The sequence below is a fragment of the Diospyros lotus genome, chromosome 11 (genome assembly GCF_014633365.1).
Source record: "Diospyros lotus cultivar Yz01 chromosome 11, ASM1463336v1, whole genome shotgun sequence".
NCBI lineage: Eukaryota > Viridiplantae > Streptophyta > Magnoliopsida > Ericales > Ebenaceae > Diospyros > Diospyros lotus.
Genome location: NC_068348.1, coordinates 20,859,194 through 20,875,191, shown reverse-complemented (window position 1 = coordinate 20,875,191; position 15,998 = coordinate 20,859,194). Strand labels below are relative to the sequence as shown.

At 39.1% G+C, this 15,998-nt stretch overlaps 1 protein-coding gene across 3 annotated transcripts in view; it reads left to right on the top strand.

Moving 5' to 3' along the window:
* The first annotated feature begins 462 nt into the window (after positions 1 to 462).
* LOC127813246 (uncharacterized) overlaps positions 463 to 15,998 on the top strand; it is a 33,159-nt gene continuing 17,623 nt past the window's right edge. The window contains exon 1 of one of the 3 annotated variants that reach the window (XM_052354125.1): positions 463 to 698. In XM_052354125.1, the coding sequence (XP_052210085.1) occupies positions 567 to 698 (132 nt within the window). In that variant the 5' untranslated portion in view covers positions 463 to 566. The remainder of the gene's footprint in view (positions 699 to 15,998) is intronic. The other 2 variants (XM_052354127.1, XM_052354128.1) reach the window with 2 other exon arrangements.

Genomic DNA, 15,998 nt, shown 5'->3' with positions numbered 1-15,998 from the left:
ACTTAAGCATTAGAGGCCTCGCACGGAAGGAAAGATACCCCATGCTCTTAATCATTTTTTTTTTTGTAGGTCTCTTAGAAAATAGAAGTTCGAGACGAATATTCTTTCGTAATTATAAATTTATTATTATATTTAAAAAATCACGTTTATTAATCTAGGTAAGAATTTTTTATTAAAAAAATAGATACAATCATAATATTCAATATATATATATATATAGCACTAAGATCTAATTGTTAATTTATTATTTTTATTCTATATATTCTTCTTCTTTTTTTTTTTACCATTACCATTACCATTACTAAGTTCAGCATTAAAAGTTATTTCTTATGACAATTAGGAAGATTATTACAGCTCACTTGCGCTTGTTTGTCACTACTGCGTACAAAATTTCCCCTTTCTCAGCGGCGTTCCGCTTATTTTGCGTGCCGGTCACGTGATTGAAACGTGCCCGTCCGATTAGTTATTATTATGGGCGGAGGGGTGGGGTTAGAGAAACAGACACTTCGATAGCCGAGTGCGTGGGAGTGAAGAGAGAGATCGGCGAAAGGCGCACCGCCGGCGAAATGGAGATCTTCTCCGAGAGCCGCAAATCTTTTAAAATGGATCGCAAGTCTCCCATGGCGTCCTCCATCAAGTCCTCTATTTCCCGGAAACTCTTCCAATTCCTCGGGAATTACACCGACGACGTTCTCGCGGTAACTCTCTCTCTCTCGGTCGCTCGCTCACACAATTCCACTGATACGCTAGTGCCGTGAATTTGCGTTTCTTTTATTTCGTATCATTTCTGTGATGTAATAGTTTTACGGAGGACTTGTTTGGTTGATAAGAAAATAGAACTGCGTTAAATGAAAGGGAAACATGCCTTCTTATGTTTCTTAGTATGCAGGAGAAATGAACAACTCGGTTCAGTCAGGGAAATGATGTTTGAGACCGAATGGTTGTTTCTTGTCGTTGTTGTTGTGGTTCTTGGTCTTAATTTTTATTTAGTAACCAATCAGTGACTAAGGGTGTCCGTTTTCGTGCCGAAAGGAAAAGGAAATGTTAGCGTAATGAGAAACTTTGGCGTGAATGTCCTTTTTGCTTTAGGGTTTAGGGAAATGTTAGCGTAAGAGGGTTTATTTATTATTTCACGCTGTTTTAATCCACCTGAGAGTTTGTTACATTAAACAACGGTTCGGTGTGGCCATTTTGAACATACCAACCATCCTTTGCTTAATTTTTGGTTTGACAACTAGGTCACTGGTTTGAGTTGTGGAAACCTCTTTGCAAAAATGCAAGCGCAAGGTTGTGGACAAATATGACTATTCCAACCCTTACAAAGCAGGGAGCCTTGTGTGCTGGGACGTCTTTTTGTTGAATTGAATTTTGTTTGACATTATTATCTTTATAATTACCCTTATGTTCACAATGCTTATGCGGCATGCGCTTGTTTTTTATAACATTTCTTATGTTAAATTCCTTTTCATAAATGTATGGCATATCACAGATGATGTGATATATCTTTATTTGTTCAAGGTATGTTAAACCCAAATATAATTCCCTACGGTGAGTTATTATCTGGATGAGTGGACTGCTTGCATGGCTCCTTTCCTTACTGTTGTGGCAATGCCAAAGAAATGGCCTTACCTAAATGTTGATGTTAATAGTTGCACTAATGAAATGAACCACTATCGATGTTGAATATCTCTGAGGTGGATTGTGGTCTGGATCATGAGGGTGCTGCTAGCTTAAGTGAAACAACTCAAAAACTTGGTTGTACCATTCATTGGTTCACTAATTGATAATTAGGTCCATCAGTGTGTATCATCATGGTGTGGGCTTCAAAATCTGAAAAGTCTTTTCTTGGTAGCTAGCCAATTTTCATGATGATTACTACATATATGCTTCAGGAAAGATATAACTGTACATATTTGTATGAACTGCTCGTGTGGGCTACATGTTATTTTTCATTAAGATTTTATCTTGAAGGAAAAAATCTTCAAGTTGGGCTGCTCTGTGTGAAAAATTCACTAGTTAAGAAGTAAGGAACAAAATTGAATCACCTTCTAAATATTCATTCTTGAAATCGAATGGCTTGCCATGTAAAAGGGATTAATGTTGTGTAGTTTGATTTACACGAGTATAGTTTATTGGTAATTAGTTATGCTGTTGTATTGCTGTTGTATTTAGGTGACTATGTTAGTTAAGTTGTTAAGGCAATTGTTGCAAGTTGTAACAGTTTGTTAGCAAGGATAGCTGGCATATATATATATATATACATATCCAACTATGCCTCGTTTCTTGATTTGATTAATTCATTCTTCTAAAGTTCATTTTCACGACTTCTTCTTCTCGTTTCTTTGTGTTCCTTTTCTGTTTTACACCTTGAAGCTCTCGCTTCACATGGTATTAGAGCCCTAGACTAGCATCCATGGTTGCTAATCATGAATCCAGTTCTTCTTCCTTGTCTCATTCTTCCTCCTCTCTATAATTGGAATCACAATCCGATTTCTCCTCGATTTCAAAGGCCTTTAACTTCATTCTGATCAAGTTGGACACCAGCAATTACCTCTTTTGGAAGGCGCAAATTTTAGTGACAATTAGGGCGTTTGACTTGCTGCCGTTCATCAACAAGTCTCCACCACCATTGAAATACATTCCAAATCCTGAATGCGATGGCTCTGGTTTGCCGATAGTCAATCCTGCATACACCAATTGGATCCAATCAGATCAGTTGTTGCTAGGATGGCTCTTCTCCACAATGGATAAGGAGGTACTCGCACAGGTGATTCAGTGTGAATTATTTGTGGAGGTATAGTCTTCACTTGAAAATCTCTATTTGCAGCAAACGGTAGTAAAGTCTTTTTAGCTGAAGCAACAATTATGATCAATTAAGAAGGATTCTATTTCTGTTAATGAGTATATTCTGAAAATCAAAACCATAGGCCATGCCCTAGCTACCATTGATGAACCCCTAAGTGACAAAGATTTATTGTTAGCTATTCTGAATGGCCTAGATCATGATTATGAGACCGTGGTTAGTCTTATTACACATCAGATGGATGATATAAATTTGGAGAAGGTTCAGTATTTGTTGTTAATGCATGAGCAACATTTAGCAGCTAAGAATTTGTCAGTTTCATTTGTTAATTTTGATTCTGTTGCTTCCTCATCTATGAATGTTAATGTTGCTTCATATTGGCCTATAAATGGTAATGGATCTAGTAATAATAATAGAGGAGGTTTTATGTTTTGTGGAGGAAATTACATGAACAGAGGAGGAAGAAGTCGTGGTAGGTCCGGTGGTAGGCGAATATACTGTCAACTTTGTGGAAAACATGGCCATTTTGTGGACAAGTGTTTCCATCTGTTTGACAGGAACTTTCAACGAGTTCCTAATCAGAATTTTGGTAGAGGTGGTTCTCTTGTGCAATCAGATCCACTAGTATATCTAGCTGGTTCTAATGAATCTTTTATGGCTGAAGTAAGGTCTATGTTAGGTACTCACTGTGGCTTTTTGCATCAGTCTCCCGATTCTCAATCTCAGTCCTCCTATCATGGAAACTCTCCCTGGTTTGTTGATTCTGGAGCAACCAACCACATGACAACCAGTCTTAACAATCTGTCACTTGACTCTCCATATACTGGTATTGATGAAGTTGCCATTGGTGATGGTAAGAGGTTGTCTATTTCTAATGTTGGTATCAGTCAATTATACACTCCAACTAATCCTAATTCTTTCATTTCCTTACCTAATGTCCTTCATGTTCCTAATATGAAGAAGAGTCTCATTAGTGTCTCTCAGCTCACTAAAGATAATAATGTTGTTGTTGAGTTTAATTTTGATTCCTGTTTGGTTAAGGACAAGGACTTCGGGCTGATGCTACTTTGAGGAACTCTTAAAGATGGCCTTTATCAGTTGATGCCAGCATTTGCCCATGCTGTCAAGCCCAAACAACCTACGAATTTTGCTGTTGCTGTTTCTATTTCTTCCAATAAATGTAAAAGACAACATTTGCTTTCTTCAGATATGTCACCTAGTGTAAATGTAGCCCACACAAACAATGTATGGCAGCAATGGCATACCAAATTAGGGCATCCATTATCTCTTGTACTGCAGTCTATTCTGAATAAAGTGTTTCAAATTCTGATATTTCCTTTTGTGATTTTTGTAAAGTTGGGAAATTACACTAGCTTCCCTTTGCTAATTGTCAAATTACAGCCAAGAAATCTTTGGAATTAGTCTACTCTGATTTGTGGGGTCTTTCTCCTATTATTTCCACTGAAGTGTACATATATTACATAATCTTTGTTGATGCTCACACTAGTTACACACGACTATACCCATTGAAACTCAAATTTGATGCCTTAGCCACCTTTGTAACCTTTCACAAATTTGTTGAATTACAATACAACTCCAAACTCAAAGCCTTTCAAACTAATAATGGTGGGGAATTTAAAGCCTTTTTACCTTATCTTTCACAGCTATGGTATTCAGCCTCGTTTTACATGTCCCCATACACACCAACAAAATGATGTTGCTAAAAGAAAACACAGACGTGTAGCTGAGATAAGCCTTATATTATTAGTCCATGCTCATATCATTGAAGTTTTGGGTAGAAGCCTTCCAAACTGCTGTCTACACCATTAACCTTTTACCTTTGCAGTTTCATTCTTCGTTTGAATTACTTTACCACAAACAACCTAATTATATGCAGTTGCAACCTGATGAAATAAATGGATCGGAAGTTCCTTAACTAGAAAACTTCTTCCATTAATATTATTGGAGCATAAAGAACTAATTTATACACATGAACTCCTAAGAAATCTCCTAAAATATAGGACTAGATAATTTCCTACTTTTTAGGTATAGATAACAACCATAATCTCTAATTTTCAGATTAGTATTTCTCTTATGATAGAGCATATCTCTATCTCTTCAAGCTTCTCGGCATATCCCTTATCTTCTCGACTGTTTTCCTTTATTTATTTTCTCCAACACTCCCTCTCAAGCTGGTGAATAGATATTTATCATTCCCAGTTTGCCTCTAATGGATTCAAACCCTTGCTTATTCATGGCTTTAGTAAGGATATCTGCCTCTTGATTCTTGGTAGGTATATAGGTCAGGTTTACTTCTCCTTTGTCTATTTCTTCCTTGACAAAATGTCGGTCGATCCTTACATGTTTCATCCGGTCATGTGTCATGACCCAAGATTCCATAGAAGAGCATTATAGTAATAGATTTAGCAAGTTGTTAGGAGATATTTTGTAATGTTGTTATAGCACATGGATGTTGTTATTTTTGTTAGAGGAAGCCTATATAAGGCTGTTGGTAGGAGAAGGGAAGGGAGATTATTGAATGAATGAAAATCTAATTTCTATCTCTCTCTTAATTCTCCTTTCCCTCTCCCGTCTCTCCCTCTCGTTCTTCTGTTTCTTCCCCCTTCTTCTGATTTTCCCCCTCATTCTTCTCATTTCCTTCCCCAAACCAGGCAATGCTTAGTTCTAAACCTATCGGATCCTTCCGATTTCCGATCTCATCCTAGATTAAACCCTAGGTTCGTGACAATTGGTATCAGAGCCGTCCATCCTTGGCTATGCTTTTGATTCGAGTTCCAACGGTGATTATCGGTGAGTTCCGACGGTGATTATAGGTTACTAATTTCCGATCGAAGGAGAGCAAGCAGTTTCGACTCGAAACTGTACGCGGATTCCGTTCGAAGAGACGGATTCCTCCAACTTCTTTGCTGGTGAGTTTCGACACCCTAGGCTGCTAATTTCCAAGTCGGAAGGCGTTTGAGGCAAGAATATGAGGCTTGGCAGCAGGCGAGCCAGGAAGTCGCGACTGTTGTAGGAGTTCTAAGAGATCGCTGTTGTGTAGCAGGGTTCGGCTGGAAGGCAACAAAGGAAGGGTGGTCTACGACCACTAAAGTGTGACTGTTGAGGCGAGCGTGAGTCCGTCGAGGTGAAGCGGATGACCCAGAGAGTTGCTACCAGACCGATAAGGTTCCTGTAGGCACGGCTGGGTGTTGCGGTTATGATCAAGAAATTCCAACTGGAGTTCTGTGGGGTATTGCCGCTTTGATTGGTCAGTGATTTCGACCCAGACGGTAAGAAGGGATCTGGGCGACTCCTTGAACCCATTGTAATTGCTACCAGATTTCGGAAATACCAGAGGCGAGCACAATTGGGCTGGGAGCCTGTGGACGGTGATTGGGTGGGTTATCACTGGCAAGAGGTTCGCGACTGTTGCAAGTCGAAAACAGCAAGGGAGCTGGTTCCGTAATCCACTGCGACTTGAATATTGGAGGCAACGCTCCTCGGGGAAGAAGCAACAACTAAAGTCAGAATCGAACTTGGATTTGGAAGGCGTAGCCGAGTAGAGCAAACTCGGATTTGAAAAGCAAAACCGAGCAAAGTCACTTCGGCTCGGAATTGAAGACGAGGTAGGCTAGGAGAGGTCCGCAGTAATACCGAGTTAAATTTGGAGGCGATTCAGAGTGGTGCATCGGTAGTTTCGTGGTTGGAAACATTGCTAATCTCAGCCTAGATTTGAAGACGTGTGAAGGTGAAGCATACCTCGGCGCTAGAAGTTTGATCTTCAAGAGAACTAACCAGAGCAAGGTCCTTGGCCGTGATTTATGACAAGCTAGGCGAACTCTCTAACTACGATCGCTCTCTGCTATGTTCCCGTGATCAAATTCCTGCTGGATTTCGGAATTGGATTCAGACGCACTAGGAGTTCCGGTTGATTAGAACTTGCAGGCGAAATCAACCTCCTTGATTCCGACGGAGGGATTCTTGGCTAATTGACCTTGAGGCAGTTGATTAGCCAACTGCTGTTATGCCGATTGTGATTTTCGGCTGAGAGTCAGATGCTTTAGAAGGCTGATCAAGTTCCTGTAAGTGTGCAATTTTTTCTGCTGTTACAATAGATTTGATCTTGAAGCATAACAGTGGCTGCAATTTGCCACCTATTGGATCAATTTTAGAGGTGATTGGGTGAGGCAGTTACAGAAGGTAATTAGGATGGAAAGAACTGCTGTTTCTTGGCCTATTGCTTTTCCAACCAGCGAGATTTTGGCCAGGAGGAGTAGTGCTCGAAGGAGTCCCATGGAGTCTCAATTGCAACTCAAGAATGCTTCATTTTCAGCTGAAAGGGAGCCTCAATGGTAGCGAAAGAAGGCTGCATTTTCAGTGGGCATCAACAGGGACAAACGAACAAGCAATGGGATTCATGAAGAGTGCAAGGAATTTGGCCGAATGTTTTGCGAGAAGTTGCAAGAGTTTGCAATGATACTATCTAAAGAGTATCATTACAGTTTTCCCGCCGAATACTTCGATGACTATCATGGAAGTTTCAACAAAGAGGAGTTTCTTAAAATGGAGGAGCCAAAGGAAGAAAAAAAGTGAGGAAAAGGAATTGGAGGAAGGCAATCAATCAATTGACAGCCTCTCAAGTACTCTTACTAGTGCTAAGACACTTGGCCAAGTGTCAATCATTGAACAATCGTTGGCTGGAAGTGAAGTTGCAGCATCTCCTGATGTTAATGCTCACAAACAGCCTTGGTATGAGTATTTAAGGAAAGAATACAAACCTCCATTGCTGCATTTTGAGGCTGCTGTAGATATTTCTGCAGCAAAACATGGCTGTGGGTTGAATGGGGATATAGTAATAGCAACAATGGCTGTAGATCTGCCCTTCTTACTTGTATTGGACGGTGATGAAGTTTTCCCTACTGAAATTCTGGGCCAATTTATGCTTGGATTTGATCTTGTAAACCTAATAACGAAGAAGAAGAAGCCTAGAAGGAGGAAGAAGGAAAGGAGGATGAACCAGATGGAAAAGGCTGGAATTGGATGAAGAGCCATGGCTATTTGTTGCAAGTTCTTGGGGACAAGAACTCTCTTAAGGAGGGGGGAATTGTCATGACCCAAGATTCCATAGAAGGGCATTATAGTAATAGATTTAGCAAGTTGTTAGGAGATATTTTGTAATGCTGTTATAGCACATGGATGCGGTTATTTTTGTTAGAGGAAGCCTATATAAGGCTGTTGGTAGGAGGAGGGAAGAGAAGGGAGATTATTGAATGAATGAAAATCTGATTTCTATCTCTCTCTTAATTCTCCTTTCCCTCTCCTGTCTCTCCCTCTCGTTCTTCTGTTTCTTCTCCCTTCTTCTTCTTCTTCTTCTTCTGATTTTCCCCCTCATTCTTCTCATTTCCTCCCCCAAACCAGGCAATGCTTAGTTCTAAACCTATCGGATCCTTCTGATTTTCGATCTCATCCTAGATTAAACCCTAGGTTCGTGACATCATGTTGGACCGGATTGTTGACAATGCTAATAGTTGATTTGCTGTCACAATATAGCATAATTGGTGAGGATATTGGTAGCTGCAAATCTTTCATTATCTTTTCTACCCAAATCAGCTCACATATTCCTTATGCAATGGCTCAAAACTCTGCCTCGGCACTACTTCTTGCTACTACCGATTGTTTTTTGCTCCTCCAAGTTACTAAATTTCCCCATAATCTTGTGCAAAACCCAGATGTAGACCTACTGTCCTCTATAGCACCAGCCCAATCAGCATCCACAAATTTCTCTGTTTTGATTTTTTCTAAACAAGAGTCCAGTTCCTGGTGTCCCTTTGAGGTACCTCAGTATATGATAAGCTGCCTCTTGATGTCTTTTTTTAGGAGCATGCATGAATTGGCTTACTATGCTTACAACATATGTAATGTCGGGTCTTGTAAGGGATAGATAGATCAATTTTCCCACTAAACGTTGATATCTTCCCTTGTCTACTGGATAATCTTGCTTGTTGTCTTCTTTATTCTTCCAATTAGGCTCTAATGGTGTACTGGTTGGTTTGCACCCTAACTTGCCCGTTTCTTTTAATAAGTCAAGTGTATATTTTCTTTGAGATATGCAGATACCAGCCTTGCTTCTAGCTACTTCCATACCCCAAAAATACTTCAATTCCCTCAAATCTTTTACCTCAAATGCAGCTCTCATCTTGTTCTTTAACCATTCAATTTCGGGATCATTGTTTCCTGTAATGATTATGTCGTCAACATATACAGTAAGGACAGTCTTCTTGCCATCTTCTTCCACCTTTGTGAACATGGTATGATTGGCCTTTCCTTGTGTATATCCCAACTGAATAATGGTATCACTAAATCTTTGGAACCAAGCCCTAGGTGATTGCTTTAGGCCATATAATGATTTATTCAATTTGCATACCTTCCCTTTTGTGTTTTCTTTCTCAAAACCGGGGGGAATCCTCATATAGATCTCCTCTTCCAACTCTCCATGTAGGAATGCATTCTTGATGTCCAGCTGGTGCAATTTTCAATCTGGGTTAGCAGCTATTGAAATCAACAATCGAATAGAGTTTAGTTTGGCAACAGGGGCAAATGTCTCCTCATAATTGAGTCCTTGGGTTTGGGTAAACCCTTGGGCTACTAATCTTGCCTTATACCTATCAATACTTCCATTTGAGTGATATTTGACTATAAACACCCATTTGCTTCCCACAACTTTCTTTCCAGCTGGTAATTCTACTATATCCCACGTGTTATTAGTTTCCAAGGCTTGCATCTCATTCATCACTGCTTCTTTCCATCTCTTATCTTGCAATGCATGATTTATGTCTTTTGGAATAACCACTTCCCCTATACTCATGCTGAATGCTTTGAATTGTGGAGAGAGTTTAGAATATCCCACATAGTTGGCAATTGGATGCTGTGTACATGACCTTACTCCCTTCCGTATAGCTATAGGAATATCAAGAAGAAGATCCTCCTCATTAGAAGTAGCCTCAGTCTCTTGTAAACTGTCAGAACTTTTTGTTTTTGAACCAACTTCTAGATCAGATGTTGGATTTGATTGAGGGTCACGAGGCCTTCGAGAATATACAAAGAGTGGCTTATTTAAGGATGGATGGTCTTGAATCCAGTCTACTTGATCTCCCCCTGAATTAGACATTGAATTGAGAGTTGGAAAACACGATTCAGGGGCTGATTCAATGATAGAAGAAGGCGCAAGACTTTGAAACTGGTGAGGAGGGAAAAGAGAGTCCCATAGTTCTGCTCGAGTTGTGTTGGAATCAGAATGAGACATAGAAAAGAAAGGTTGGTCTTCAAGAAAGGAGACATCACATGACACTATAAATCGTTTAGTTGAGGGATTATAGCATTTATAACCTTGTTGAGTGGGTGAATACCCAACAAACACACATTTAAGTGCCTTAGGATCAAGCTTGGATTGAGATATTGAGTTGTTGTGAACAAATACAGTACACTCAAAAATTTTGGTGGGAGAGTGTTTAAAGTACGTTTGTAGTGAGGAAAGTAATTAAGGAGAACACTTAAAGGTGTTCCAAAGGAAAGAACTTTGGACGGAAGCCTATTAATGAGGTAACTTTGGACGGAAGCCTATTAATGAGGTAAGAGGATGTGAGAACAGCTTCTCCCCAATGGGTATTAGGAACATAATTAGTAAATAGCAGTGCTCTAGCAGTTTCAAGGAGATGGCGGTTCTTTCGTTCTGCCACACCATTCTGTTGAGGATTATAGGGGCCTGAACTTTGATGGATAATGCCATGGGTAGTTAGATAATTGGTAAATTCATTGGAAAAATATTCTCTACCATTATCGGAACGTAACACATGGATAGAGGACTGAAAAACATTTCTAACCATTTGATGAAATTGTTTGAATGTGGCATACACTTTAGATTTATCTTTCATCAAGATTACCCAACTAACCCTTGTGTGGTCATCAATGAAAGTGATAAACCACCTGGTGTTTGTTAAATTAGATATTCTTGTAGGTCCCCAAATGTCACTATGAATCAAGTAGAATGGTTTTGTAGGCTTATATGCATGAGAAGGATAAGCAATTCTAGTTTGTTTAAAATACATTGCTCATAATGAAGAGTATGATTGGTTTTATTGATGAAAAGGGAGGGATACAAAGTCTTGAGATAATGAGAACTAGGGTGCCCTAAATGCTTATGCCATAGCATAAGTGCAGAATCTGAAACTGTAGTCAAAGAGGTTGGTGGTTGAGAGCTAGATCTAGTAGACTGACCATTCTTTGTAACATAATAAAGACCTCCTGCTTCTTCAGCATTGCCAATCATCTTCCCCGAAAATTGATCTTGAAATTCACAACCAGAAGAAGAAAAAGTTACCACACACTGATGCTGTTTTGTCAGCTTAGTTATAGATAGCAAGTTATACTTTAGATTGGGCACAAATAATACTGATCTTAGGGTTAAGCCTGCTACTTTGGCTAAGCCTTTCCCTTTGGCCACAGTTGTAGTACCATCCGTCATAGAGACTGGTATTTCTCAATCAAACGATTCATAAATTGACAGCAATTGTCTAAAACCGGTCATGTGGTCTGAGGCTCCTGTGTCAAGTATCCAGCAATCTATAGGGGGTTTAAATGAGATTAGTGAGTGTACAGTTATACCTTGCTTAGCAAGAGATGCTATCGGATTGGATCCTTCACTTGTCTCTTATTTTTTCTCCTTAGTTTGACATAAGAGTTGTTGTAGCATCTCCAATTGTTCTATAGATATAGTAAAGTTAGCTGTTTTTCCAGCTTCTGATTCTCCTCCATAGGCTGATTGTGATCCCTTCCGTAGGTGTTTGGGCTTCCAATTTGATGGTTTCCTATGAATTTTCCAGCAAGTTTCCTTGGTATGATATGGCTTATGGCAATGATCGCACCAAGGTTTATCTTTCACTAGCTCACTATTAGGTGGACCAAAAGTTCTTGGTTTCAATGTTACTAATGCTGATGACTGATCAGAATTAATAACTCTTGAGGAATTTAGCATCACCTTCTTCTGGCTTTCCGCTCTCCTTACTTCTACGAACACTTTTATCGTTGGGAAGGGTTTTGTTCCAAGCAATCTCCTCTCACCTCATCAAGATTAGAGTTTAAACCATGTAAAAATAAAAAAACTCTCTTTTTCTATCATCTTTTTATACTTCTTTCCATCGTCAGAATACTTCCATTTAATCTCATGAAATAAATCTATTTCTTGCCATAATTCAGTTAATGTATTGTAATACTCAATCACCGAATTATTACCTTGTCGTGTTGTTCGGAGAGTGGAACGTAGCTGAAAACTTTGTGCAGTATTCTCCATGTCTGAGTAGATCTCCTTCACGGCTTCCCATATTTCTTGGGCTGTTTTGTAGAATAAATAAGTTCTTCCAATCTTAGGCTCCAGGAGTTGACTAGCCATGCCATAACAATCGAGTTTTCAGCTTTCCATATGCCATACATTTTTGAATCAGCACTTGGCGTAGAGATTGTTCCATTGAGATATCCGATCTTGCCCTTGCCGCGAATTACCAGCAACACAAATTGGAACCACTCCCTGAAGTTGGTTCCATTTAGTTTATGTTGGGTGATTTGGAGAGCATGATTTTCAAGAGTAGTTGGATGTTGAGGAAACTGAGAGACTCGGGTAACAGTTGGTTGGGAAGTAGAAGTTCTACTAGCTGATGAATCTTTAGCCATATTGAGAACTTACAGAATTTAGACCAACTGAAAAAGAAAACCGAGAGGACCACCTTGATACGGAACTTAAGGCTCTGATACCATGATGAAATAAATGGATCGGAAGTTCTTTAACTGGAAAACTTCTTCCGTTAATATTATTGGAGCATAAAGAACTAATTTATACACATGAACTCCTAAGAAATCTCCTAAAATATAGTACTAGATAATTTCCTACTTTTTAGGTATAGATAACAACCATAATCTCTAATTTTCAGATTAGTATTTCTCTTATGATAGAGCATATCTCTATCTCTTCAAGCTTCTCGGCATACCCCTTATCTTCTCGGCTGTTTTCCTTTATTTATTTTTTCTAACACAACCCTTTGGATGTGCTTGTTTTCCCTATCTCAGACCCTATAACAAGCATAAATTTGATTTCCATTCTACCAAATGTGTGTTTCTTGGTTATAGCCATGTGCAAGCAGGGTATAAGTGTTTGCATCCCTCTGGCAGAATCTATGTCTCTAGACATGTACAATTCAATCCGGATGAATATCCCTATCCTCTTTTGTTTTCACCTTCCTCTTGTTCTTCCTTTCATACTCAGTTTATTTCCACTGGTCCTTCTACTACTCTTTTTCATTCCCTTCCTACTTTATCTTCTAATTCCTCATCTCCTCAATTAGCACAGTCCTCTGCTCCTATCTTATCCACTTCTATCTCTCTTCCTGATTCTTCTTCTGGTCATCCTTTAGAGCCTACTTTGGATCAGCATCCTTGTCAACCCATTAAACACTCTCTACCCAAACCTAGAGTTGCTCCAGCTTCTTCAGTTCATCCTATGGTCACCTATTCCAAAGCTAAATAGCTTGATGTTACCTCTCCTCATGCCCTAGTGAGTGCCCTAGAACCTAGTTCAGTCCATGAAGCTCTATTAGATACTCGTTGGCATAAGGCCTTGGCAGAAGAGTTGTTAGCACAACAGTGTAATCACACATGGGATCTTGTCCCTTGTTCTTCTGATATGAACCTCATTGGCTACAAGTGGGTGTTTAGAATCAAGGATAATTTTGATGGGTTGGTTCTTAAGTACAAGGCCTCGTTGGTAGCTAAGGGTTTTCTCTAAACTCCTAGGATTGACTATGTTGAGACATTTAGTTCTCTTATTAAGGCTCCTACCATTCGAGTTTTATTCTCTTTGGTTGTCACTTTTGGCTGGGACATTAAACAAGTAGATGTTAGCAATGCTTTTCTTAATGGAGACTTAACTGAAGAAGTTTATATGTCACAACTTGAAGGCTTTGAAAATTCTCAGTTTCCTTTTCATGTGTGTAAACTGAAAAGGTCACTTTATGGCCTTAAACAAGCTCCTCGAGCTTGGTACACAAAGTTGAGAACAGCCTTGCAGAATTAGGAATTTATAAGGGGTGTTTCTAATGCATCTCTATTCATTAAAAGACTACTAAGTACGTGCTATTCATATTGGTGTACGTTGATGATATACTTGTTACGAGTTCTGACCCTATAGCTCTTCGAGCTTGCATTTAGGATTTGGACACACATTTTGCACTCAAAACCTTAGGATTTGTCAACTATTTTCTAGGTTTTGAAGCATATAGAGATGCTAATGGTATATATCTCACTCTCAATCAAAATATACCTTAGATCTATTGAAAAAGGAAGCCATGGAAGATTGCAAACCCTGTGTTACTTCTATGAACTTGGGAGTGTCATTGACTGATGCAGTGCTATTAAAGGCGCGCCTAGGCACGCTTTGATTCCAGGTGCAAGCCTGGCGCCTAGAAACAAACCAGGCGGATGAGATCTGCCTAGGTGCGCCTGGTTTGTACCTCTCCTCTGTTATTTATACCTCTCCTCACCTCCTTTCTAACTAAATTCTCTTTCACATGCTGATTATTCCCTCAGCATGTGAATTACAATTCTACCCCTCCCATGCGCACATGTTGGTTATTACACCTGCATGTGCTGACCCCTTATTCTAATTTTCATGCCTGCTGCTGCTTGTGGCGTCTTTGGTAGGTCCGGTGCACCAGCGGTCTATCATAAGGTTTCCATTCAAGCAGCCACATTATTGCAAAAATTTAAACAAATCCAACCATTCATATTATCTGATAAAAAGTGCTTATTTTTGGAGGACACATTAATCGCACTCAGCTAAAGTTGCTGATTTTGACACAAAAGCCCTAAGCATGCTGTGTGTTGTGTTTACTTTTTTTGAACATTGGATTGCGTTTGAGCAAAAATTAAGCCATAGGTACCTCTAGTGACGTTAAATCACAAAGATCCAAAAATGTCTTTGGATGAGGTCTTTGAGAGACCATTTTAAACCACACGGGGTCTCCTTGCAAATGACCCAAACCACAAGGGGTCTGAGTGCATTTTACCCTTTTATATATTGTGGAGGAAGAAGAAAAGCAGAACGTTGATCTGGAAGACGAAGAAATCTGAAGCAGATTAGATGAAGAGATCAGAATAAGCATCGTGTATTCAAATCAGATCTGGGAGAAAAATCAGAGGAAGAAATTGGAAGAGGCAAAAATTAGATCTGGAATAAGAAGAAGAAATTGATGGTCTGTGAGAGAGGTCTGTCGGTGAAGGTGGCCAATACCAGTGATATTGTGATGTGAGAGAGAGAAGATAAAAAAAAGGAGGCATTTATGATGAGAGAAGATAAAATAGTCAAAAGGATGCACACTTTTAATCCCACCGAGACAGGATAAAATAATACCAGGGGGGCGTGGGTTTAGTTTATCCCACTGCAATGGGATAATTTTGTGCTGGGATTAGATAATCCCACGTAGCTTTTTGCACCAAACAAGGTATTACCCATTCAAGTGGTACTACCTTGTTTTAAAACTTGTACCGAGCATAAAGTTAGGTCTAGGATTCCAGATGACTTTGTTTATTTCAAATAAGAATTGTGAAATAGAATCCGTGTATTTTGAAAATCTTAAGCCAAAGAAATTTAAGATAATGCCAATAATATTTCCTCATGGGATTTATACTAAAAATCCCTTTGAAATTGATAGTGATATTATTATCAATTAAATGTTCATTTTAAAGAATTCCAAAATTATAAGCTATTAATAAAGGATTTCAGGAAGAAAAATCTAACTCATTTAGAATATGATATTTCCAAATTCCTAATTTGGACGAGTTGAAACAATATAAAGAAGACTTTTTGTTCTTATCTAAAAACAAATCAAATTATTATCCCTCTCCATCTCCGCAATGTTCTTGCGCAAGTCGATGTGTTAGAAATATCATCGAGGTTGGAGAATTTGGTTGGGAGGGCATACTGGATCATTACATCATCCCATAGAGGCTATGACACCCTGTACCTAAATTGAAGATATACTTGAGAAAGGGCAAGAAGTAGTAACAGCTGGGAAATTTAAACAATTTATTGGAACCCCATTCCATTTCATTGATAGGAGTAAAGAACTCCTGATCAATCTAAAATTCACTG